Genomic DNA, 25,814 nt, shown 5'->3' on the forward strand with positions numbered 1-25,814 from the left:
TGGAAGGCTGACGACAGAGTAGGCTATAGCACCTTGCAATGGGTCTGGTCCACAAGATTTGCTACACCACCAAGATACCTGTCTAGGCTGCAATTCAAAACTGGCCCCTATAAAATCTGAGTCCCCCCCCACCCCTTTCCCCCTTACTGTATGTTTCTTTCTCCCCAATTCCTCCTTGTATGATGATTTCCTGTTGGTTTAATGTTTGTTTTAAAAACGCCATTGACAATGAAGGGAAAATGTACGTAATCTTGTCCCTAACACATTAAATGCCATTAACAATAAAGAGAATTTAATGTTTGTTTAATAGTTCAATGTTTGTATTAAAAACGCCATTGACAATGAATATGCATTATGATGCATGTAATGTTATGGTGTAAAGTAAAATAGGCACCAATAGGAAGTGTCAGGGGAGAACTGAAGTCGAGTGGGCACTTCAGACGACTGCATGGGCACTGTGGGCAGGCACTATTCTCTCAAGTGCATAGTATTCAGAAAAGGAAAAGATAAAATAAAGTGCCAGTCATCTCAAGTGCATGGCCAAATATGTGATTACTGCAATATTTACAGTTTGATGACACAGACTACATAGGCCTATCTGAAATAAACGATCAAGTTAAATCTACATTAAACACATTAGTTAACTGCCTTCACTGAGCATAACACATAGCCTATCAACTTTCTTTTGGAGGGTGAACACATTCTGACAGGGATAAAAGTACCTTGAAATTTATATTAGTTAGATCAGTAATAGTCTAATAGAATCGTACTGATTTTGTTATAATGCAAATTAATTGCATTGCTGTCCAAAAAAAGTGTTAAAAGGTTAGATCAAAGATCATCAGTCATAATCAACACAATAATGCATGGTTCCTGTTTTATTTACAGTAGTAGTTACACTTGGCCATTTTACGCAAGTTTACATAAAACCTTTTTAAACTTGCCTTCGCCTCATCAGCAGATCAAAAAATGGCACAGAAAGTTCTCATAACGCAGCCACAATAAATTAATCATCTCACATCTCAGTGTTTTGCACATCCATTAAAGTATTGCCCATAGCATATGAGTTCATGTGAAATGTTTGATTTCACATTGTGATACTGATACGATTAAAAAAAACCCTTTCATGGAAAGGAAAACTAAATATTGGGTTTGGGCCAAAATGTTCAGAGTTCAGAGGTAGGTTTCGCCAACAAACATAAAAAAGGCTTCCCATGCATACATAATATATTTGCGCCGTGTGATGACAACTAACAAGGTCACAGTTCCAATGAGTAAGCAAGAAAAAGCAGTGTTTTTTTTGTTTAAAGGCGGTATTCTTAGGCAACAGGAAGCTCAGAACACTAGTAGACAGTTGGCCAAAGATGTTCTGAACTCTACAACGATCCCTACACAACCATAGTAGCTCATGCTTGATGCGGTGGATTTGGATGCAGTGGTGTATTTTCTACTGCACATAGCGGAGCAGTAGACACCTGATATCTCCCTATAGGGAAGTGGTGTGTTCTACCGTGTTACGCTATATACAGTAAGTAGTATGCCCTGCAGACATATATATTTTTGAGTGGTGCAACCATAGGGTGCAGCCACTTCCAATGCCCAGCTTTGTCCGTCCCTTGGCTGTTTCCGTATGTATGTTTAGGGTACCAACAGGGGGCGCTGTTGCACCACTCACTTCAGACAGGTCAGATTTTTTAAGCGTACTACTGGCCACTAAACTTTTTTTTTTAAATGAATTGACCACAAGCGACTATACGCAGGGATGTCATGCTTGGGATGATTATCGTATGCCCTCCGTAATAAACTAGAACACACCCCTGCTATAGGGCCTAGGCTAAGGGTTCCTCTTTTCCTTGCCCTAGGACAAGGAAACGTTTACCCTTTGCCTGAGCGTTTTGCTGTTTGGCTTCCGGTATGGGGGCGCGAGACAGGTTCGAATGCAGGTAGTGAGTGACACCTACAGTATAACACATCCTTAAGCCCAAACAACACCAATGGGTCGCCATGCAACACAAACGGTTGCAAGGAGTTGCATGGCGAGTCGACCCATTGGTGGCGTTTGGGGCATTGAATTGAACCAGTTGAATCACTTGGGTCGACGTGCAACAGGACAGGACACATCACACCGCTGGGAAGAACGCTAAAGCCGTCTCGTCCCGTCTCGACCCTTTGGTGTGGATTGGGCTTAAAGACGCTCCAAGTGTGCATGTGTCACCTATTTTAAAACAACTGCGCACAAGATACTCGACACACAGGCAACAACAGGTAGGCTACTGTATAAAATACATACTTACAATACTTTTTCATTGCAAGACGCCTCAGGCAATGTGTGGCTGTTCTCCGATTTTGGGCCTTTCTTTTGCACATATGGTAAGTTTAAGTTATATATTATATAGTAGTACAAAACCTATACAAAACACAACATAATTACATACATTGCTGCATTGTCTTCTTGTTTTCATCCAAAAAAATCCCATAAAAGGCACTTTAGATCAGTGGTTCTCAACCTGTGGGTCAGGACCCCACATAACTGTTGGGGGGGGGGGGAGAAAAAAATAAAGGAAAGAAATTAAATTATATTAAATCATTACAGCATCAAATGTAATGAACAAACTATACTATCAAAACCTTTGAAAAGAGCTGATCTACAAGCTCACAATGTCACGCGTTGAAGATCAACTATTTTCACAATATTTATCAGTGGAACCGACTCCCCAGGTCAAATGTGATTATTTTGGGGGGGTCCCCAGTTCAAATAAGATTAATTTGGGGGATCCCCAAGTCAAATATGATTATTTTGGGTGGGGGGGTCGCGGAAAAGGTTGAGAACCACTGCTTTAGATCACCCCTTTACCCAGTTAGGTGCTGAATCTAACTAACGAAACACCCATGGTCCCCCACAAATCCTTTTCTACCGGTCATTTGCTTTTTATAACCGTGCCCTTTATAACCTAAATCTAATCCAGATTGGAGATGTGTGTTAGTTTATATATCTTTTGAAAAGATGTGCAAAAACATCAATGCACTCTTCTTGTCAAGACATTAGGGCATGTCCAGGGCTTTAGGGATGGAACGTTGTGAAAATTACATGTCACGATTATTGTCGCAAAAATAATTGCGATTAACAATATTACTGCAATAATAAAAATGCTTATAACTTAAAATTCCACTTTTGTTTAACCACTTGAACCCCTAGCATCCCTATTCTGAGGATAACGTTCGCCAAAAATAGCCGATCTGCAAGCTCACAATGTGTTGGTTATAGATCTGCTATTTGTGGTGAATCGATTTGTGAAATGAGAGCATACTAAATGCACTCTTTACAGGTCCGTAAGTATAGAGGGTTTAAGTGGTACTGCATTTGCAGTTCAACAAAAGCTAATTCCAAGTGTATGACTGTGGACAATTTCACGAAAATCTGAAAATCTCCATGATACGAGTGTTTTTGCCACAAAAAAACGATAATAACGCTTATCATCCCATCCCTACAAGACATCAGTAAAATTCGATCAGGTACTCGGGGTAAATCTGGTTGCTGTCGAAGATGACATAGATCTTTGGGTTTCCTGCGTCATCCACACAGCTGTCGTAGAAGTGCGTGAAGCCGGCGTCCTTGGAGGGCGGTCTACAGTACTGAGGATGGCCCGCGGTGTACTCCCCCACCAGCACTCTGGCCAGGAACATGGTCTTGTAAGGAGGCTCGGTGGCGAAGATTGGCGGAGCGAGCCCGTGTCTCTGCAAGGTGGTGTTGTGCTTCCCCGTCGTCAGACAGAACTTGCTCGAGTATTTGGCGTCTCTAGCGAAATAGCTCCCTGGTTAGAGAAGCAAGAAGCGGAAGGAAGAATTGACGTTAGCATCTGAACAAAAAGGGGTTTCAGAAATATTAACAGAGAAAAAGTGTCATTTTAGATTTGAGCGATATAGCAGCATAATTAATCTATGCAATGTATGAAAACAAAGGTACAAAATGTGCTGACGGCTATGGCGTTTCTAGCCCAAGGAGTGTTTTTTGTGCTAAACCAATGCTTGGAATGGATTCAGAATCATGAAAATCCCCTAGTTTGACATGTCACATACTACTTAAAGCATGATGAAATGTAGACAGTTTTGCCTTATATGTTAATAGTATGGTCACATATAAACCCCTATAAAACAAATGGCTCAATACCAGTGGATTCATGAATGTATGGGAAATATTTTAGACCAATAAAAAATACTATATACCAAATTTATATTTTGGTATAGTCCGGCTGCCGGACTATACAGGAATTCAGAATGGGGGAGAATACGTGACCCAGGTATGTCGAAATCGTATGTAATGTCCCAACGTGGTACTACCTTTGCCGTAGACATCGCCGTGACTCCCCGTCAGGCGCCAGTCAAAGTTATACGTGCATATAGCCTGTACGTTGCTGTGGCCGGTGCCATGGAACAGCATTCGCTCATCGATGTCCAGCGTGCGCTTGATCTTTCTCAACTGTGTCTTCTTCCTTTTAGGGAGAACCGGCGAACGAGAACACAACAAAGCATAGTTGTTATTGTCAAGACCAAAAAAACAAAAAGCAAAACAAAAAACAGGTGAATCACTGACTAAGGCATCGATGCACTCAAACATGACAAATAATTGATAACCAAAGTTAATGGTAATTGAAAAGTGATTTTGTTTAAAATGATAGTATTATATAGTACTATATACTGATAGTACTCATTGCTATAGAGTGTCAGACAGTCACACAGGATACAGATTAAACAAGTGAAATTGGAAGTGACACACAGAAATGCAAAATGGGAACTGGAACACTACAAATGAAGCTGATGAATGGGTACTCTCTCCTGAATGTTTTTTACCCCACCTACTGGAGAAAGGGAGACTGCTGTTACTGAACACTCACTCTAGTCTATAGCAATGATTACCATCAGAATATAGTGCTTTAACATTTTTAACCTTTTGTTTTAACCAAAAACATATCACTTACCCTACCTTTAACACTGACTGTGGACGGTGTTTTCACAAAACCCATTATTTGGTTTTGAAACTACACATTGGTTTTGGGAAATCAGACATTGATTCTTCTCACTTCAATTTATTTTTAAATATGTAATCTTTAAAAGGGAAGGAGTTTGTCTGCAGAGGAAGTGTGTCTAAAAAAACCCTGCAGCTCTGTCTGTCTCCGTGTATGTACCATGTATGTATGTCTGTACAGGGCTATGTAGTACAGCTGTTGAGCTTCACACTGACCTCTATAACAACAGAACAGTACAGAGCACTCACGCACGTACGCTCGCACGCACGCACGCACGCACGCACGCACGCACCTCAGCATAGCTCACACGGGTGTGATTTATTTTGCTTAACCAGTGCAACTGAATTCCAAAACCCAAACAAATCATCCTCGTTACGAAGCTCTGACCCCGCAACAAAACACGGAACGTTTTGTTGTTGTTGTTGTTGTTGTTTTCCTTTGTTCTTTTCTGTTAAAAACGACCCTCGATCCACCAACACATCAACATTCTAATATACTTTACTTCTGCATGCCTGCAAAAGAACTCCCATAAGTCTAGGTTCTGGATCCTCTGGATGGACTTGATGGGGTGTCCCATGGTCCTGTCATACAGCCTGGCCACTTCTTTGAACTCGTAGGTTTCTCTGCCCAGCTGAACGAGCTGAAAAGAGAGTAAAGAAAGCAGTGTTCATTTTATCAACTAGCTTTTTTTCCACTAGCGAAAACTAAATCAAAACTAATCTACGATGACTAAATCTATTTTATAGATACACGTTTTTTAAAGATACCGGTATATACGTTGCCGTATTTGATAGATAGTAGACTAACAGGAAATGGGAAGAGAGAGAATTAAGAGGAGTGACATGCCGCAGCAGGTCGTCGGATCAGGAGTCGTTGTCAAAGTACTATGGAGACTTTCTAGTGGGTTTATGGGAAGCAGGTCAAATAGCTGATCTACAAGCTCACAACGTGTCGCTTTCCGCCACGTGGTGAGCTTGTAGATCTGCTAGTTAACAACTTAACATAAATAACTAAATGCATTTGAAATTAAATACAAAGGGTTACTTTTCAGGATTCCAATTCAAAAATAGCAAAATAAGAATTCAGGATTTTAATTCGAATATAGCTGATCTAAAGTACAAACTCAAAATGCATCGCACTGCGACACATTTTTACTTGAGCGGCTATTTTTGCACATGGAGGTTTACTAACCTGATAGGGTTCGTCTGTATTAATTCTTTCCCAATGACAGGGAACAGGCAACGCGAGATTATCACAGATGAACCTGGGAAATGAAGACGTCAGTGTGAACACTGGGAATATAGCACATTTCAACAAGGACATCAAGTACTTTCTGTATATTACAATGACACATTCAAATGCTACACCGCGAGAGTGAAGAAACAATGGCAGCCGCGTTGCATATTAACACATTTTGTGCCCAAAACGTCTGTGGACGTCCTGGGTATTACCGCACGTGCATAGCCCAAGACGTCTGTGGACGTCTTTGAAAAAAAAAGATATATATATATATATTATTTTTTTATTTATTTTTTTAACACGTGGTGCCAAAGTTTGTGTTTTCGCCATTGAGAATGCATTTGGCGTTTAAATTAAATAACTCAGAAACTATAAAACATTTCAAAGTAAAAAGTTCCAGCATGTGTCTCCACAGTCAGCTGAATTATAAAAAATGTGAATGGATTTTCTAGGTGAAAGTGATTTTGGGCAGTTTTGCGTGGGCTCTCTAACGCACGATATTTGACCTTTGAACCGGCGTTCACACAAGTTCCTCAAATGTACCTGAAGCCAGTTGCAGAATGCAAGGAGCGCTTGATTGGCCGCTGCTTCCCTGTCGTCACGTTGATCTGTTTCATGACTAGGAAGGAAATGCATCAAGTCAAATGTTATAGAGCATAACAGTGGCGGTCATTTTGTGGTTCCACAGATAAAAAGTCCATTCATGTTTCCCCGAAGTGATTTTCAAAAATATTTATATTCTTTGACCCGGGGCGAATAGTGTATGGTACTGGTACTCCCAATGTTACCTGAGAAGTCCAGCTTGTAGGTGTACTTGGCCGTGTAGAAATCCATGACACCGTGTTGGTTCCTGCTGTAGAACTGTTCAATCTGAGCGCTGGTCACGGAGCACGCGGCACTGGGGTCAATCTGCAGGAAGACGAGGAAGGAACAATGTTTAGCTTATGAGCAAACATCGTGATGGACCGGCTGGACATTAAAGGGACATTTCACCGCTGGAAGAAACTGCAGTCACTCAATGTTAATAGTATTTGTAGTAGATAACAGCAGCACAAATTTGAAATTTGCACCCTATGGCCAGAACAATAATGTAGTCTGTGTGTTTGACTAGGGTTTGATGAATTCCTACAATAACCATAATGCTTTGGTGCACTGTTCCTCCTTGTGGAGACGGGGATGGCTGTCTTACCAAAGACTTTTTCTATATAAAGATGGTCGATCTCAGTTGGAGCCACTAGAGGCGAAATGGTACACAAAGCCTACAAATGGTCTCCAAAGTAAAGCGTGGTTTGCTTCTCTCCCGACCTTCCCACCTCCCTCCAGTATTGAGAGCATTATATGGCAAATGTCATGATTCCCATTTCCCAAATCAGCTCCTACCAACCAAAAGTCTAAGACAGTTATGGAAAATTATATTATTAAGCATTGGAACACACATTTTATTTCACTTTTAATATGTCCATTCATTTCACGTTATAATATTAATCTCATATGGGGCCAGAGCCCTTTATGAGTCCGTCAGACTGCAGATGGACAGAGAGACTCTTTCGGACTTTCTAGCAAGTTTGTTGCTAGAAAGGTCGATAACAATGTAATATTCTCCTGATTTGTCTCGCAAAATAAAAAGCCATTTTAGTATGAATATCTTGGAAATAGTGTGCCTTGTGATGATTGGGTCCAGTATTTAGTTCAGTGACCATGGAGTTAAGGAATGGTTCATAAGCTGTGTTCACGTACATTCTCTCATTGGAAATGAATAGACTCCAACCTGCTTCCCGTCTCCAAAAAAATGTGTCCACCCACTTCCCGCAGATACGGAAAGTAAACCGAAGAGCACGACTCTTGCTAAATCTCTTTGGTCTTACTGAGACAACATATGAGGTCCAGGAAGGTAGTGAGACCATTGCCTGTGACATCACAGACACTTTGAATTACTAAAATATCTACATATTACACAATACACACATTAAAACCCCAGGAAAGTGCATGTTTGTGGTGTCCTAAACATCATTAAAATAAGATCTGGTTGCAAAAGGGGTGAAGTGGCCCTTAATGAGATTTACATAGGCCTACTGTATCAATTGTTGGAAGAATAGAGCACCGAAGACTGACGTCACTTTCAGTAGAGGGCGCCAGTACACAGGTTCATGTATTTTTTGTATTTGCATTGAAATCCCCATAGGGGGATTTTAGGTCGCTTCATATAAGAACTGTGTTTGAAAAATAAATCGATCATCCCGGCCTTTGTGTCAGGGGGGTGGCTGTGCGTCGTTAATGATGTCCATTCATATTTGATACAGCCAGTTTCTGGAGAAAATGGAATTAATGTGGCCGCAATAGCCTTGAAACTACATATGAAAGCAATGTCGCTGCTAATATACAGTACGCCACACCCAGCTGTCAACACATTGCGTTCCTGAGATTCCTCGTTGACATAAGCTCAGCTGGCGGTGACTCGACTCGTACTAACCACGAAACATTAAATATCAATAAAAACTGAATTAACATGTCAGTTTATGTTGTGCGACGGGCAGCTGCAGCCTCCCCGCCTACCCGGAAATGTAGTCTCTGGGTTGTTTGACTCGTTTCTAGCGCTTATTGTGTTACTCTTTGGGTATATTTGTACATTTCCACCTCGATGCTTCATATCCATATGAGTGAAAAGACCGGGATGATCGGTTTATTTTTCAAACACAGTTCTTATATGAAGAGATCTAAAATCCCCCTATGGGGATTTCAATGCAAATAAAAAGTACATGAACCTGTGGACTGGCGCCCTCTACTGACAGTGACGCCAGGACTTCGGTGCTATAGGTGGATGGCAGGATGTATAAAGAATAGAATGGAAGGATGCACTATTAAGGTCTTAACCACACATTTTAAAACTGTATTTAATATTTAACATCACATGGTTTATGTCCCTCAAACGTATTTCTAGTGGTTCGAGCCTAAATCACCACGCTGATATAACCAGTCCAAGTCATTTCTGTCTGGCTTCTAAAGCAGTTTCAGCTGCAGTACCACAATGTCCTGATGTGGCTGGTATCGCTATTTATCCACCACAACGTTTTGGTTAGGCTTTTATTTCAGTCATTATATCTATATATATATATGATATGATATTACTGCATCCCACAAGGGAAAATCAACAATGGTGGGCATTGTAAACAAAGAGCAAATGCTAATTTGGAACTGAAGAGAGGGGGAAGGATTATACTAATTTGGGCGATACATATGACAACACTGGTACCACCACATCAGATGGCCTGTTCTGAGACCTATTGGGTATTGGGGAGACACATAGGGGAGCCCAAAAAACACTAAAAATGTGAAAGTTGAAATTCATGGTGTGGTGTGGTGTGGTAGGACCTTTAAGGCTTATAAGATGTTAGTCTGAAAATGAGCTTAGCTCCGGAACCTGCCTCCTGCGCTCCGGTACTCTAGCTAGAAGGCATACCGCCACCTCAAATGCACATACAATACAATATTCTTTATTTAGACTATTTATTATTAATTCAGCTTTCACATTTTCCCATCAATGTCCCCTCCTGCAATGGAAAAACCGTGGATGAAATTAAACCGAGTTAGGATTGTAAATCTTCACAAAAAAAGCACTTACAAGTTATATACTGTACTTCGCAGTACAGTATGTACTACTACTTTACCACTGCTTTTATAGTGGGCAGTAACACACAGGCTCATGGCTCATACACAGTACCTCAAACATGTGCCACACTCCACACTCGGCCAGATAGAACCAGGACCAGTTGGGTTCCGAGGTGTCCATCTCCTCCATCTCTGGGGAGGAAGCCTGGTCCTCCTCTGGCGGTGCCGACATAATGACACAATCTGAAAGAATACAGCCACAACATTCATAAGCAATAATAATAAGCCCCCAGCACAACATCATCTTACGCTGTTGATGTTCTTCATATTATACTGATTGAATACTTTATTATTGGTGATACTTAGTCTGTTGGTCTTTAAATGTCTCGATTAATTGAATACGCAGGACCTCAATGGAAATAAGCCCTTCTAGGCTTTTTGGGGGGGTTATTATCCTTTTAGAACTCTTTTGTATAAATCTGTGCTAACGTGCCTTTTTTTTATGTTTTTGCAAACTTCTAATATAGTATTAAACCAATCAATCAAAAATAACAGTTTTCAGATTGTACAGAGGTAAGGTTTACAATGATTACCACAAAATGCCTTGTTGACACACACACACACACACACGGGGCTTGTTGTTTCCATTGTGGTCATGTTCTGTGCATTCAATGCATCAAGACATGTAAAGACAGTTACATACAATAATAATAATAAATACATAATTAACGTATATTATGTACATATCTATATTACCTCACGTTGAATGACAACGTAAAAAAAACACGGGAAATGTTCAAGTCAAGTCCGAACCAGGAAATGTTTTCAAAATGTTAGTGTCACAACAACAGCTGCCATTGTTGTGTATATCAATCTATCCCCAGTTTGATTAGAAACGAGATGGACATGGACATGAAGCGGTGGTCTTCATCCATCACGGATGGATTAGATTATTAGCAGAAACCCGGCGGTTTAATGACAATAATAATATAATTATAATTGTACATAACAATCCGCTCCTCCGCCGCTTTGTTGTTTACGTTTTCTTCCGGCTTTGTCGACGTAGGGAATGACGTCACTGCGTTTGGTCCTTGTCCCCGAGACGAGGGCGTGCATGCACGCTACTGAGCTGGACGACATAAAAAATAAATAAAACAAAACAAAAATTATAGTCTGCTCCAAGCTTTACATAACGCATTGATTGCTATTTTGTTTAAATAAATACATTAAAAAAATTATTTCCAATATTTCTCTTTTCTTTCTTTCTTTCTTTCTTTCTTTCTTTCTTTCTTTCTTTCTTTCTTTCTTTCTTTCTTTCATTATTTCTTTACAAGAAAATAAATCAAAGTAGGAATTGGAGGACAACAAATTAAACAATTAAAAAAAGGCTACTGGCCTAAAGTTATAATCAATAAGCACACCGATTTGGTTGATTTGCCACAAACAATAAGTTTTACTCAGTCAGTCTGTACTTCTAGCCTACGGTGTGTCGCTTCATCGCTTGCAGAAAACAACAGATCTGTCTGCTAATTTCTTTGCGCAACACCGTCGTGCGACGAAGTAGCTCAGGCTTTTTCATCCGTCTGCTGATAGGAGCCGCGTGCAGACAGAACCGTCCCGCCCCGTCCCTCCCTCCCCATAAAACTTATATTCTTTTCAAACTAACTTCTTATTTCATTCAGTCAGTCAGAGTAGTCGGTCCAAGGAGTTCTGTTCTTATCTAGATTGACACATCTGTCCCAAACCATCTGGTGAGTAGTTACATCCCCGCTAATTGGATATGTTTTAGATTAGATTCTTCTTTCCTTTCTTTTTTTTTAGAGCATTATGATGATGAGCTAGCCAGCCTATAGCCTACTGACTGAGGCTCAATATTGGTATCTGTAAGGTTAAGCAATTGATGCCTATTATTATTTTTTTGCTTCATGCTTAGAAATAGATGCATAAATTGTCATTGCAATAAACACAACCAAACGTATAGCTAAGGCAGGAATTCCTGCACGTTTGATTGATTGATTGATTGATTGATTGATTGATTACTTTATTAACAGCTCGTTTTCAGATTGTAGGCCTCCATTATACCACAATCATTCAGAGTTCCCTTGCTGTTGGGGTGATGGGGTCATTTCGTTTTTTTACCAATTACTGTATCGTGATGTTAGTTTTTCCTTTTGTGAAATTGTTTTTCTTTGCCTCTTTTTGCATATGGGAGGTTTTACACAGAGCTCCTAAATGTATTGGCAAGACTGTTAAGAGGATAATCTGTGTGGATATTGAGCGTATATAGCATATAGTTTGTGTATTTCAGGGAACTATTTTTTTTGTTGAAGTTCATCCCTGTGGTTTCATATCCTATGAAGGTGAATATCGCCTATTATGCAAAGAACTGCAATAGGCCATTTACTTATTTTATCTGACTGTCGGGTGGAAACCTCATATAGTCCAATAGGCCTACGGTTTACTTTTCAGGATTCAAATTCACAAATAGAAAATGTAGCAGATCTACACGTTCAAAACTATAGCTATATAGAAGTGTATATTTGTACGTCTCTAAATGTTCTGATGAATTGAAAATGGTGGACCCTATTGTAAACAAGTGTAATGCTTAAAGTTTATGGTGTCGTCCCACAACAGTTTTTGTATGGAGTTGTGCTTGAAATGTACTATAATTCTGCAAAACTGCTAAATACTTCAATCAATCAATCAAACAATCAATCAATCAAACGTACCACCAAATCGATGCATTTTGACCTTGTGGATCTGCAACTTTTGATGCTTTTGTGTGACACTATAGCATTATTAAGTAGCCAGCGTTAACTGTTAAGTTACGAAAAAAGAAAAAACAACAAAAAGTTAGAATATGGAGATAAGAGGTTTCTGCTCGACAGCAACAATATATTTTGTCTTCCAACAACAGAGACGGGAAGTGGGTGTCCATCAGGAGAGAGAGAGAGAGAGAAAGAGAGAGAGAGAGAGAGAGCATGGCTGAGGAGGAGAGTGGGGGGATCGCAGCAGAGAACTCGGGGCCCCACAAAGACCCGGAGGACCCAGAGGTCGGGGGTGACGGGGTCCAGGAGGCGAGGGGGAAGTGGGCCAACAAGACGGAGTTCCTGCTGTCCATGGCTGGAGAGATAATCGGCCTGGGAAATGTCTGGCGCTTCCCTTATCTCTGCTACAAGAACGGAGGAGGTGAGGGAGGATGATGTGATGGAGTGATGAAGTTGTACAGTCATATTAGTGATGGATGGATGCAGGGGGTGATGATGGTTTGTCTGTATACCAGCCTGAAATTCGTTATCTAATCCAGAGGTTCTCAAATTACAAGTAAAACCCGCAAACGCGGGAAGCGAACGCAGCTCGTAAATTGCAATAACAATAAATTACAAATTATTGAGAAGTGTGTGGTACTCACAGCACGTGAGCTTAATTGTACATCTGCTATTTTTGAATATCCTAACCCGTTTGAAAGTTTTTAAAAGAATATTGAAAATGTTTTGAAAATGTCAAATCATTTTGAATTTGTGGAAACGCATGGAAACTTGAATTGGTTTTTGTTTTTGTCACATTCCTAAGCCAATAATTTGATGAGAAGCAGCGGTTCCCTATGGAGAAGTTTTTACTAAGAGTAAAAAAAAAACCCACTGCTTTTCATCATTCTCCACGTGTGGAATGCATCAAAAACATAAAAATCTCCATGGGGTGAGCAATCAATACAAAATAAGTAAGGTTTTGTGAGAAGCTGCCTAGCTTGAGAGATACTCAAGAGTCAGATATTGTGCATTTTACTCCACTACAGATATTTGACAGATTTAGATTATTACAAAATAACGTCTTGGTGGTTAATCACAAACTTGAAAAAGTTAGTCAAATTTGATTACTTTCACTTTGGATTTGAGTATTTGATGCCAATACTTTTCTACTTTTACTCCTGACATTTTTTAATGTAGGGCATCTTTTTACTACCAGAATATTTTCTATATTGTGCTATTGCTACTTTTACGCAGTGGTGGAAACGTATTTTTCACTTAAGTAAAAGTATCAATACTGAAATATAGAAATACTGTTACAACTAAGTAAAAGTTCAGAATTCAAAGTTCACTTGAGTAAAAGTACAAACTAGTAAACTAGTAAATGATACGTAGCTTGCAGAGTTAGTTCAGTCAGATATACTCGAGGGGGTTCATGCCGTGCTCAAGGGCGCATACTATACTCAAGGGGTTATGCTGCATTACTATAGGTGCTGCCACACGGTCAAAAGAGCTGCGCACGTTCTCGGCTGCGCGCTGCTTAAAGCTTGAGTTTTTAGACAGCTGGTGGATGGAAATTAAGCTCCACCTCCGCCGAATACTTGCGCGACGGCCAGATTCCCGGAAACGCTCTCCTCCGCTCAAGTCTTCCGCGGAGGTGGAGCTTCTTTTCCATCCACCAGCTGTCTAAAAACTCAGAATTTAAGCTGCGCGCAGCTTAAGAAGTGCGCAGCTTAAGACCGTTTTGCGCTATGGTGTGGAGACGGTGTATGTGGGTGTATAAGTGTGTGCAAGTCCCACACGTCATTTGCTGATGTGTCAGTCAGCTGACCAATTGGGCGGGCTACTTAAGCTCACTAGATTGCATGCTCTTCCTGCCTTCCTCTGCATATGGTTCCTGGTTGTTATGTGATGTTTGCTCCCACCACCACCCCAGCACCACCGGTGGGCTCTGTTATTTATGTAACCCATGGGGGTTTTATTGTATATCTATCTCCCTGCTCTTAATGTTTTATGATGGTGTTTAATCGCGCCGAGCAGGGAGAAAATGCAGCAGAGCCAAACGCCAAGATAAATATCATATACACACTTATATTGTATTCTCATTCTATAATAAATATTGGTTTAATCTATTCGTGAGTTGTCTGACTGAACTAAAGTTGTGAAATAATTGTAGTGGAGTAAATGTACAATATTTGCCTCGGAAATGTAGTGGAGACTGTGGAGTAGAAGTAAAAGTAGGCTACAGAAAATCTGACAACTCTTACCCCAGAATTGTACTCAAGTACAGTATACTTAAGTAAAAGTACTTAGATACTTTCCACCACAAACAAAGAGGAGAGCACAAAACAAAGGCAATGCAGAAAAGAAGGACCATTTGGAAATAATTTATCACTCCATGTGACTAGGGTCATTTCAGAGGGTGAAATGAGGCAGTTGTTAGGTTTAATTATTCTGGTTTGACTCGACATGACAGCTCTGAACGCTAGAAATGTGCGCGCAAGATCCGTTAACCAATAAGTATTTTGTCGTTGTCGGGCAGACAACGACACAACGTGTTGTGTTTATTCCTATGCCCTCCTTCATCACACACAAAAGCATCAAAAGTAACAAGATCCACAAGCTCGAAACGCGACACAAAGCGATGTGTTTGGAGCTTGTAGATCTGCTACTTTTGATGCTTTTAAATTTGAATCTTTAAGTAGTTTTGAACATACAAGGTTTCCACCCGACAGAGACGACTTAAGACGTAGGCCTATTTATCAGATGGGACTGCACGTTTTTCTCTCAGATTTGTCATGAAAAGAATATGAAGAAAATGTGCCAGGTTAGTTTTTTCTATAAAGAGGGAAAATTGCTTCAATTTGTCTCCATTGCAATGTCACTGTTTTTCTTTTTGGATTGTTTTGGATTGTTTTGGATCATTTGTCAACATGTGCAGTTAGACATAATAATGTTAAAAAGGATAACACACAAGAAGAAGAAAAAAGTCCCGGGGACTTGTTTCCATTGTGGTCCTATGTATTCAATCCATCAACATAGCATACAAAATCAACACAATAATACACGTCAACATCAACAAATTCAAAACATTACATGTACAAAAGAGATGGGGAAAATTACATTTTCTGTTGCACATGTGTGTACTATGCATTGCAATGTTCGATGCTGAAACGATGTATTGTGCAGTCCCTATAGTGCTTCATGTGTGTATCTATGTATGTGAGGGGGTATTTGTGAGAAGTAACGATTAGAGAGATTCCGTGAGATTGATCGTGAGAAAGAGAAGAGTGTTAGAAGAGATGAGTAACTCATGTCTGCACGCAGTGGGTGGGGCTTTAGAAATTAGAAGGCTATCTCAATGGCTCTCTCTGTATTCACTTCATTATAAGGGTTTCCTTTCAAAGTTCTGGGACTCTTCTTACCCAGTTGTTCTCAAACCATTTCGTGCCAAGGACCTAGCCTCGCGTTGCGATACTAATATACCTCTGCGCTGCACTATCTGCCTCGGGGCATATGCATATGCAATAGGGGCGGATGAAGTCTGGCTGCGCCAGGCTACCAAGGACGCCCCGAATTGATATATATTTGGCGGCCCAATGAACGGCCGCCGGCAACGGCACTGAGTTTCCTGACTGAACTTGCTTTGCACATGTCTGTGACAGGCGCAACACTCTAAAGCTCACAATGCATTGCAACGTGATGTGTTGTGAGCTTGTAGATCGGCCATAATTATTCGCTGAAGAGACTTTGTGTAGAAGGAGAAAAAAGGGAGTAGTTATAAATAATAAATATAATAAAGTATATTGGCTCTGCCGGGTGGTCAAAAACTGTTACTTTTCAGGATTAAATTTCACTTGTGGATCTGGTACTTTTGTCATGCTTTTGTGTGATGCTCAAGTAGGACGTTAAATGTACAGAGAAAAAATAAGAGTTAGAATATGGAAATAAGAGGCCAGACAGCAACGATATGGGGTTTAAGCGTTAAAACATTTGAATCGAAGGTATACAAGACCTTCACTCTTCTTTGCGTGTGTTGTGTGCGTGCGTGCGTGCGTGCGTGCGTGCGTGTGTGTGTGCGTGTGTGCGTGCGTGCATGCGTGCGTGTGTGCATGTGTGCGTCTGTGTGCGTCTGTGTGCGTCTGTGTGTGTGTGTGTGTGTGTGTGTGTGTGTGTGTGTGTGTGTGTGTTCGTTCAACAGGGGTCTTCTTCATCCCGTACTTTGTGTTCCTCTTCTGCTGTGGTATTCCCGTCTTCTTCCTGGAGACGGCGATGGGCCAGTACACCAGCCAGGGCGGAGTGACGGCCTGGAGGAAGATCTGCCCCATGTTTGAAGGTAAAGTAACTAGAAGTGCATGTACTCAAGTAGCGTATACTTAACTCATTTACTGCCCGAGTTGCTCTGCAGCCACTGCCAGTGTTTTTGAGCATTCATACTAATCTGTCATGACCCACGGAATATGCTGTTCTATATGTAAACAAACAAATATCTCAAAAGAAAGAAGAGAGTCTCTACCTTCATCAGGAAAATAAAGTGTCTTTCCGCCATGTTCCGTACTAGTTATTAGCAGTTGAACCAAAAACACCTGAAAGAAAGCAGGAGGAATAGAAAGCAGAGAAATGCATTTTTGCGAAAGAAAATCATATAACTTTTCCGTCTTGGTTTGGATGAGGTTTAATTTTTCAGGTTGTGTGCTTGGTGGGCTTAACAACGGTGTCTATATGACGCCAGTCATCTTTCTATACATACGCATCTGTGATATCGTTGGCCGAGGTTTCAGCACATCTGACAAACCCAATGTCTTCCATTGTAAAATGTTAGTGAAGAAATATGTAAAACATAATTTATGTGGGAAGGAAATGCATGGACGTTCTTCTTTGGCCTTTTGGCAGTGTGCACAAGAAATCTGGCAATGATCGGTACAGCGGTTTGCGAAATTAGCTCTTGGACGGATGGATGGACGGACAAACGGATGAAGCGTGACACTGTAATAATATGTTTGTGCTGTAACACTTTGCTATGTGATTTTTGTGTCCAATACAATTAACTATTGGATGCATTTGCGTGTTGAATCTGGCATCTATCACGAAATGTGGAAGGAATAGTGCACCGAAGTCTTCCCAGGGTTCGTGTACATTTTTATTTGCATTATAATCCCCATAGGGGGATTTTAGATCGCCTTATATAAGAACTGTATTAGAAAAATAAACAAATCTTCAATTACTGCTGCCGAAAATGTTAGTTTCGCTCGGAACAGACTATCAAATATGAGTGACTGACTGTCATAAACGATACAGAGACACCTCCCAACAATATCACAGAGGCAGTTTGTTTATTTTTGGACCACAATGCTTATAGACGATGACCCCATGTTAAAATATCAGTATGAGAAATCAGAAACGCTCGATTTGATTTGCCAGAAACGATGAATGTACATAATACAAAACAACAAACAACAACACAAATTATATCTGTTAAAAACAGAGTTTACTGTACACAATAATTGAAGTGGGATATTCAACATTCTGTTCAATAAAAGTGTTTATGGGGAGGCTGTGGCTCGGGAGGTAGAGCAGGTCGTCCAATGATCCGTGGGTCGGCGGTTCGAATCCCAGCTCCTCCTGTCCATACAGTATGTCAAAGTGTCCTTGGGCAAGACACTGAACCCCACCTTGCCTCCAGTGGCTGCCACCATTGGTGTGTGAATGTGGGAAGTGAGGACGCTGGTGCTTCACCTCCCAATGTATGAATGAATGGACCGTTGTAAAGCACTTTGAGTAAGCACGTAGTGCATAGAAATGAATGTATTATTATTTCATTACTCACAACTAATAGATCATAATCTCGGCTTCTGCCCATGATCTTATATTTGACTGTTTTGTTTCTAAATGTTGACTTTAATATTGTTTTTATGTTATTATGTCGTCTCTGTTGGGTGTAAACATCATATGTCCAAATCGTTTACTTTTCAGGATTCAAATTCAAAAGTATCAAAAATAGCAGATCTGCAAGCTCGAAGCGCAGCGCAAAAACGTTTGTGTGACACTGGTATTATCGAGGAGGTAACGCTAATGTTACTACTGCTGAATTAGTAAAGAATTGGCTAGAAACAGACTGAATCAAATATAAGTGACAGACTGTCGTAAACGATTCAGAGAAACCTCAATATCGCTAATATGCTAATCGTTTGTTTATTTTTGGACCACAATTTTATGAGACGATTTTAAGATGACTACATGTTATTCTCCATAGAGAAAAACGTCCGTGAACCAGGGTATGAGTGAGTGACGTCAGGACTTCGGCGCTCCATTTGAAATGGAAAGCAAACATAGACATGATCGATGTGTGCATGTCTGCGTCCTGACCTACAGGGATTGGGATAGCCTCCCAGGTGATCGTCATGTACCTGAACATCTACTACATCGTGATCCTGGCCTGGGCTCTCTTCTACCTGTACAACTCCTTCAAGTACCCTCTGCCCTGGTCCACCTGCGACAACTACTGGAACACTGGTAAGATGCACGGCACGGGCGCGCGGGCATGGGTGTGCGTATGTGTGTAGTGCAGTGGTTCTTAAACGTTTTCAGGTCAATGACCCCTACATTAATGTGTACGTGGCTGCCGACCTCCATCTGAAAATCCTTCGTGCCAGGGACTTCCAGAAGCTGGAGAATGATTGTAGTTGTTAGACTTTCACTTTTGAAAAAGATTTGCACTTTATTCTTTATTTTTTTAAATAGCAGATCAACAAGCTCATAGGTAGATGAGTGTAAACCCCACTTTGAGAACCACTGGTAGTGTATACTGTATTTTGTATCATTGCATATTGTATTACTGTACCTGTGAAGGCCAAATGTTCCCACAAGTATAGTTAGAAATTGAGAAATAGAATATTGTGAGGAACGCATGTGCCTGGTCCTAACAATAAAAACAAAGTTTTATGGAATGTTTGTAGAATTAGTCGTTCAATTAGGGAAAGATTCAGTTTGGGTTTAGGAGTAGGATTAGCCATTTAGAGGTCAGGTTTAGACGGGAGACGACGGACATAAAATGTATGGATTGTAAGTAAGTACATTTACGGACTTTTAATTTTTTTTAAATCACACCCGTGTGAAGTCTAACTCATGTTGCTATGATTAGGTAGTAATGGTGATGTAAAACAAACACGGACAAAACAAACTCTAAATTAAACTCTCTTTATTGTCAATGGCATTTAATGTTTGTGTTAGGGACAAAATGACAACATGACTTCATTGTCAATGGTGTTTTTAATGTTTGTTCAAGGAAAAACAAACATTAAACCCCCCCTCAAAAAGAAAAGAAAAAAATCACACCCGTGTGAACTGAGTGGTGCAGTGACGTCACACACTAACCATAGCAACCATGCTCACATGTACGTGGGGCCACGTACAGGTACACAGGTAAACAGGTACATACAGACAAAGCTGGTTATTGGAGTGGTTTGCACCACTCAAAAAGACCATTACTGCATCAAATCAACAAACTATATTATAAAAACTGATCACATCTAAGATTTTAAACAGACTTGCACCTCCACCACTGAAACAGTTCATAGATCGAAGGGACAGTGGTGCCAGAGTAACCAGGGCAAGTTGGCAACAACCAGAGGGCGAGAGGGGACTGCAAAGTGCCATCCAGATGTACTGTGTTTGGTGAAACAGTCTTCTCTGTTAGAGCCTCCCAACACTGGAACAGTCTCCCTATAGAAGTAAGAGAGACGTCCAACTATTTGACCTTCAAACTTAACCGTGGTGGCTTAAAAAAAGCAAACCAATTTTTTAATCATGAGTAATTATCAGCTCCATTTGTCACTGGTGTCACTTAATCACATTTCACTGTAATTTGTCTGTCCCCTGCACTATGTTTACTTGTTTTTTTTATTGTATTGTATGTTTTTGTATGGATACTTTTATTACCACTTTTAAGTTTTAACACAATATTTGCCACACGCGAATTCCCGGGTTTCTCTGGGATTAATAGTATTTCATTTACCGCCTGTTAGCTGTTTTTAGCATCTGTCGCTAGCCTCCGGTTGGCGGCATTTAATCGGTTAATGAGACGAGTACAGCAGCAGTCTACCTAGAGAAACGAACGCGTTCTGGCATGCAGGCCTTCCTCATCGTATGTATGAGTATGTCTCACAAAGATGACATATATAGGCTAGCCAAACGACAGATCACAGCTGGGTCTCATTAGTGAAATCAATTCACTCACAGTTCATACAATGTAATAAGTTTCACATTCAGTATTAAAAAACTTTTTTCATATTTTACAATTTTCTATTTTCCATATACCATATTCTAAACTGTTCATTTACAAAAAACAATTCAATAAAAGCTCTTCATTAATTCCTTTAGGAAACTCTGTGTTTAAGAAGTGGATCCAATAAGCCTTTTACAACAAGGCAGTGTCATGAAGAGCCCGCTCTGGTGTTCGACACATGTGCAATAAAAGCCGCGGTTAGCCCACCAAACCCCAGGATTGTAGGATGTGTAAACCACAACGTATCCTCTTCTCTTTATCGAAGATTTACACCAGGAAGTTACATATTGTTATGGCTTTTTACTTTCTTTCAATGGTCCTTATAATGTTGTACACTTGTAATGCATTGGTTAAATGTATGTTAACAGTCTGTCTGTCAATCATATGCGTTTCCTCTCTGTCCAGAGATGTGTCACAACCGCCTGAGTGTCTACGCCAACCCCCACATGTTCAACACAGACTCCAGCTGGTCCTTCCTCAGCAACAACACCACGCCCTCCTACTACTCTGACGACTACGGTGAACTGTAAGTTTATGTTTTATTTATTAGCACGTAAAAAAGTTAAAAACAGAAGAAAGATACATACATATATTAATCTTGTGCAAGAGAAGTTACAGGCTAAAAGTATACACATTAAAAATACCAGTAATACATGCAATGTTTAAATACAAACATACATGCATACATGTTGGTGTTAAAATGCTTCCAAAAGGTTAAACCGAATTATTTCCATATTTCCATTTAAACCATAACCCCAATACTGTAGCCTGAGAGACGGGTGCTTGCCTACAAACCAAACATCAGGGTTCGGCATTGACATCATGAGTATTGGAGTGTATACAAATAATCTCTCAAGAACAGATTCTAAGCAATTCAAAGGAAAAAACAGCAGAGGGTGCAGATTGATTTACAAAAAGAACACTAAAAGTTGCAATATGGAGATAAGAGGTTTCTGTCCGACAACATAATACAATGTATTATAATTATTTTTCAGCAATGGGACCACCATGTTTGGAATCAAGTCGCCCGAGGAGGAGTTTTGGATGTAAGTGACAACACATACACCCACCTGCGCATGTATGTACACACACACGGTTACACGCATTCTCAAAAGGCTCATAGATTCAGTCTTCTTCCCGGGGTTTTGCCCAGGTGGACGTGGTTTTGAGGTTGGGTTTAGGCAGTTTCTGTGAGGTTATGGTAAAGGTTAGGGTTATGCATAGTGTTTGTTAGGGTTAGGGTTAAAGATGGAGTTGGATCACCACCCTCACCACCAGGCAAACCAGGCATACTTAATGAACTGGTGTCCACATAAAAACAACATTTTAACAAATACTGTACACCTTTTTGAAAAAAGTCTTCCTCCTTATATAATATTAACACCTGATGTTCAAGTTTTCGGATGGAAAAAAATCACGGCACTCCATCTTTAAGGTTAGGTTTAGGCATTTTTTGGGTTAGGGTTTAGGGAGTCCCCTCATGAATCACAGTTCAATCCTCTGGTGCTGCCAGATCATTGGTTCATGGAAGCAATCTTCTGCGGTTATGTTTCCCACACAACAACATGGGTTTATCTTCTCGTTTATATATCTCTGGCACGATGGAGTCGTGCCAGACAGACAGACGCACAAAGAAATGAACCAGGAACAGCGATTTAAAAAGTAAAGTACATATTTTATACTTTCTTCAGTTCTCAATACTTACTTCAGTTTTATAATTACTTCTGCCCCACTACATCTCAGAGGAAAATATTGTACTTATACTACACTACAATTACATGAAAGCTAGTTGCTTTGTAGCTTGTAGATTCATGTCTATTTTAAAAACATTCTGCACAATGAGTACTTTTACTTTTGGTATACTTTAACCTTTGTACTTTTACTCAGGCACATTTTTAATACGGGACTTAAGTTATAGTCCCGTATTGAAGTCTGCTTGTAATAGAGTATATCTACATTGCATCATTGATACTCTTACTTAAGTAAACCGTGTGAGTCCTTTTACCACCACTGACCAGGAACGGTCCCTGCAAAACAACATGGAAATGATTCTGTTGTTCTGTTACTAGAGTGAGTCCCCAATCATCTCTGTTTACATACAATAATACCGGTATGCAAATTCCATCAGGTTTTGAACTTGATCAAAGGATCAAAATGTCAGGGGGCTTTCTTTCGTACGTGGGTGCAATGGTGCATGCTCACCACGTGATGAATGAATTCCTGCCTCCTTTTGAGGCTCAGATGTTGGGAAATCAGAGGAGAACTTTGCTCTGCGCTGCCCAGTACAGATCAGAACAATATGTGTGCTGGCCTAAGCCAACCCCGTAGGCAGACCGAAACATCTGTATTTATGTTGCAGATGTTTCCAGACTCTTTCTGCATTTGAGGAGGGAGTCCATATGGACACAATGAAAGGGGAAAATGTTTGGAATATGTATCCCCCCCCCCCTCCCACCCCATGCTGTCCTGCTATGATGAATTGGTAGAATGTTAGAATTATTCTGTGCTGTATGTTGCAAAAGAATAGCTTTTTTGAAAAAATCATTACAGGCGTAGAGCAGTGGTTTCCCTAACGTTTTAGCCCAACATCCAAAAGAGAAATTAGACGGGACCCAAACTAGTGAACAATCTACACGTTTGTGAGCTATTTTCACTACTTCTTATTATATATTTTTTATTTTTTATTGGATTTGTTGGGGTTTTACTCGAGAACCGTTCGCCCCACTGACTTCAAATTCGACACACGCGTGCCACACCACCGCAGGGGGTGGGGTGCCCGGTGTCAAGTCGGTCGGACCCACGGTTGTCCAGAACCGCCCCAAAAAGGCCTCTGCCCGGGCATGTATTTCCAACTTGCATCGTTCCAAGTAGGCCAGTAGGCCTCTACAGCACCGCTGTAGAGGCTCCAACGGGCACCGCTCTATACTATAGAGTCTATAGTATTGTTTAAATGTAGGAAACAAAAACAATGGAGGGGATTTACTCGCAAGTCACAACCCATAAAAATGTATCCGTGACTCATTGACATCCCTATATATGCTTCCATTACACCATTAGACAGCATAATGTAGGCCCAGGCGGTGGCGTAACCGTCTGGGCACCCGACTGGTAATCCAGTCGCAGTGTGCCGCGGGTTCGACTCCCGAGCCCGACACGGCCTTTACTGCATGTCTTCCCCCATCTCTCTCCCGTTTCCTGTCAGCCTACTGTCTGTCCCTTCAAAAACCAATAAAAGGCGTAAGCCGCAAAAAAATATCTTAAAAAAAAAAAAAAAAAAAGACAGCATAATGTAAATTTCCACATGTTATGGTGATGACTGAGCCACGAGAGGTCTCAGGTTATCGGGTATTTTACAATGGCTGGGAGGCGTAGGCAGACCCGACGCGCAGCGGAGGGTCTTCTACCTCCCAGCCATTGTAAAATACCCGGTAAGCTGGGGCCTCGAGTGGCTTATTGCTTTTCTAAAACGGTTACAAACATATAGCAATATTAACCTAATAAAACTACTAAATGCACAAAAGTAGCTACGCTTTGCGCCACCAGAGCGAGCCACATCACTTCCTTGTTTTGCTTTGCAAGTAGGCTATGTGACGGGAGAATAGCGCTTGATGTCTTTACGGGGCTGCCTGGAGCCACACATTCACAGTCATATGAGCCGGGCGGTGCTTAGACGCCCGCACGGCATGGGTTCGTAAGGCAATCAAGCACTCCCCTTCCCCAGTACAGCTACAGAGATGTGGAATCAGCTGCGAATGATATAAAGTGATTGAAGGTGTGGGTTATCGGTGAAATTTACAACGGTCACGTGACGGTAACCAGCCAATCAGAATCAAGTATTGGGACTAACCGTTTTAGAAACTCAATTTTATAACAAACCCAGACAGTCTTATATAGTCTGACTGCCTGATAGCCTCCATAAATCAATGGAAAGGTAAATGAGGATTTTTTTAATATCTTTTTTACCGAGACCTAAATTATTTGGCTTGGGAACTTGGCTCACCACTCACCATGACTAAAGTTAAAAGTTAGCAGCATGTGCCATTTTAGATTCAGATTAAAAGAGTAAAGCCAGGCGCACCACCGCGGAGGTTGTGGGTTTGAATCCACCGTAGTGGCTTTGTTGATCTACACACAAACACAATTTGCACATGTTGGGGATGAGGGACGCCGGGCGGGGAGGGTGATAATTGTCACTGCACATACAGGTAATCCTACGGGCTGGGGGCGGCACCTGTCAGCGGGACAGGAGTAGTAGGACCAAAGCCCTACGTCCTCCCGGTGGGGGCTCCTCACTGGGAGGTGAGTCAGTAGGATACAACAGCAGTGACAACACACGCATGTGGGGAGGAATGAATATAGGCATAGTAAATAAATTGGGGAGAAAAGGGGGTGAAAAAACACCAAAGCCCATATTAGCAATGTGTCCTGCAGGGCAGTTCATGTGGTTCTGGTCAAAAAGTTAGAAAAACACAAAAAGGGTAGAATATGGAGATAAGAGGTGTCTGCCCGACAGTGTGACAATATGGAAGGGGGTGTTATAATGTGTTTATCAAGTTTCTTCTTCTTCTTCTTCTTCTTCTTCTTCTTCTTCTTCTTCTTCTTCTTCTTCTTCTTCTTCTTCTTCTTCTTCTTCGTCGTCGTCGTCGTCGTCGTCGTCGTCGTCGTCGTCGTCGTCGTCGTCGTCGTCGTCGTCGTCGTCGTCGTCTTCTTCTTCTTCTTCTTCTTCTTCTTCTTCTTCTTCTTCTTCTTCTTCTTCTCCTCCTCCTCCTCCTCTTCTTCAGGTTACGTGTGTTGAGGATGTCAGACGACATGTCTGTGGGGCACATCCACTGGGACCTGGCCTTCTGTCTGGCCGCAGCGTGGGTCATATGTTACTTCTGTATCTGGAAGGGAATCAAGTCCACAGGCAAGGTG

General features: G+C 41.0%; 2 protein-coding genes across 3 annotated transcripts in view; one reads left to right on the plus strand and one right to left on the minus strand.

The window, feature by feature from the left end:
- Window positions 1–863: 863 nt before the first annotated feature.
- LOC306916088 (protein mono-ADP-ribosyltransferase PARP11-like) lies at window positions 864–10,978 on the minus strand. Of its 2 annotated transcripts, none has more exons than XM_079493822.1 (8): window positions 10,910–10,978; window positions 9,982–10,112; window positions 7,052–7,172; window positions 6,807–6,882; window positions 6,216–6,288; window positions 5,537–5,664; window positions 4,339–4,490; window positions 864–3,812 (listed from the first exon to the last, which is right to left on the minus strand). In XM_079493822.1, exons 2-8 carry the CDS (start codon window positions 10,099–10,101, stop codon window positions 3,496–3,498), a joined length of 987 nt encoding a protein of 328 aa, XP_079349948.1. In that variant the 5' UTR covers window positions 10,102–10,112; window positions 10,910–10,978; the 3' UTR covers window positions 864–3,495. The 2 variants fall into 2 exon arrangements, with proteins under 2 accessions (XP_079349948.1, XP_079349949.1); XM_079493823.1 differs by having other exon boundaries at window positions 10,626–10,961.
- A 1,872-nt stretch (window positions 10,979–12,850) lies between these two features.
- The window catches only part of LOC306916364 (sodium- and chloride-dependent betaine transporter-like), a gene marked incomplete at its 5' end in the record, with an annotated part of 34,651 nt that continues 21,687 nt past the window's right edge, over window positions 12,851–25,814 (plus strand). The window contains 6 exons of the mRNA XM_079494197.1: window positions 12,851–13,058; window positions 16,818–16,952; window positions 18,989–19,129; window positions 21,306–21,426; window positions 21,896–21,946; window positions 25,682–25,811. Of these exons, the coding sequence (XP_079350323.1) occupies window positions 12,851–13,058; window positions 16,818–16,952; window positions 18,989–19,129; window positions 21,306–21,426; window positions 21,896–21,946; window positions 25,682–25,811 (786 nt within the window). The remainder of the gene's footprint in view (window positions 13,059–16,817; window positions 16,953–18,988; window positions 19,130–21,305; window positions 21,427–21,895; window positions 21,947–25,681; window positions 25,812–25,814) is intronic.

The sequence above is a fragment of the Electrona antarctica genome (assembly GCF_951216825.1).
Source record: "Electrona antarctica genome assembly, chromosome: 23".
In the NCBI taxonomy this organism is placed as follows: Eukaryota; Metazoa; Chordata; class Actinopteri; order Myctophiformes; family Myctophidae; genus Electrona; species Electrona antarctica.

Bases quoted from the DNA above. Each gene is read 5' to 3' on its own strand.
- LOC306916088 (XM_079493822.1), bottom strand. From the start codon at position 10,101: ATGTCGGCACCGCCAGAGGAGGACCAGGCTTCCTCCCCAGAGATGGAG. The intron at 6,289-6,806 runs GTACATTTGAGG...TTCATTTCCCAG, and splicing joins CATTCTGCAACTGGCTTCAG to GTTCATCTGTGATAATCTCG. The intron at 3,813-4,338 runs GTAGTACCACGT...TTCTCTAACCAG, and splicing joins CGGCGATGTCTACGGCAAAG to GGAGCTATTTCGCTAGAGAC.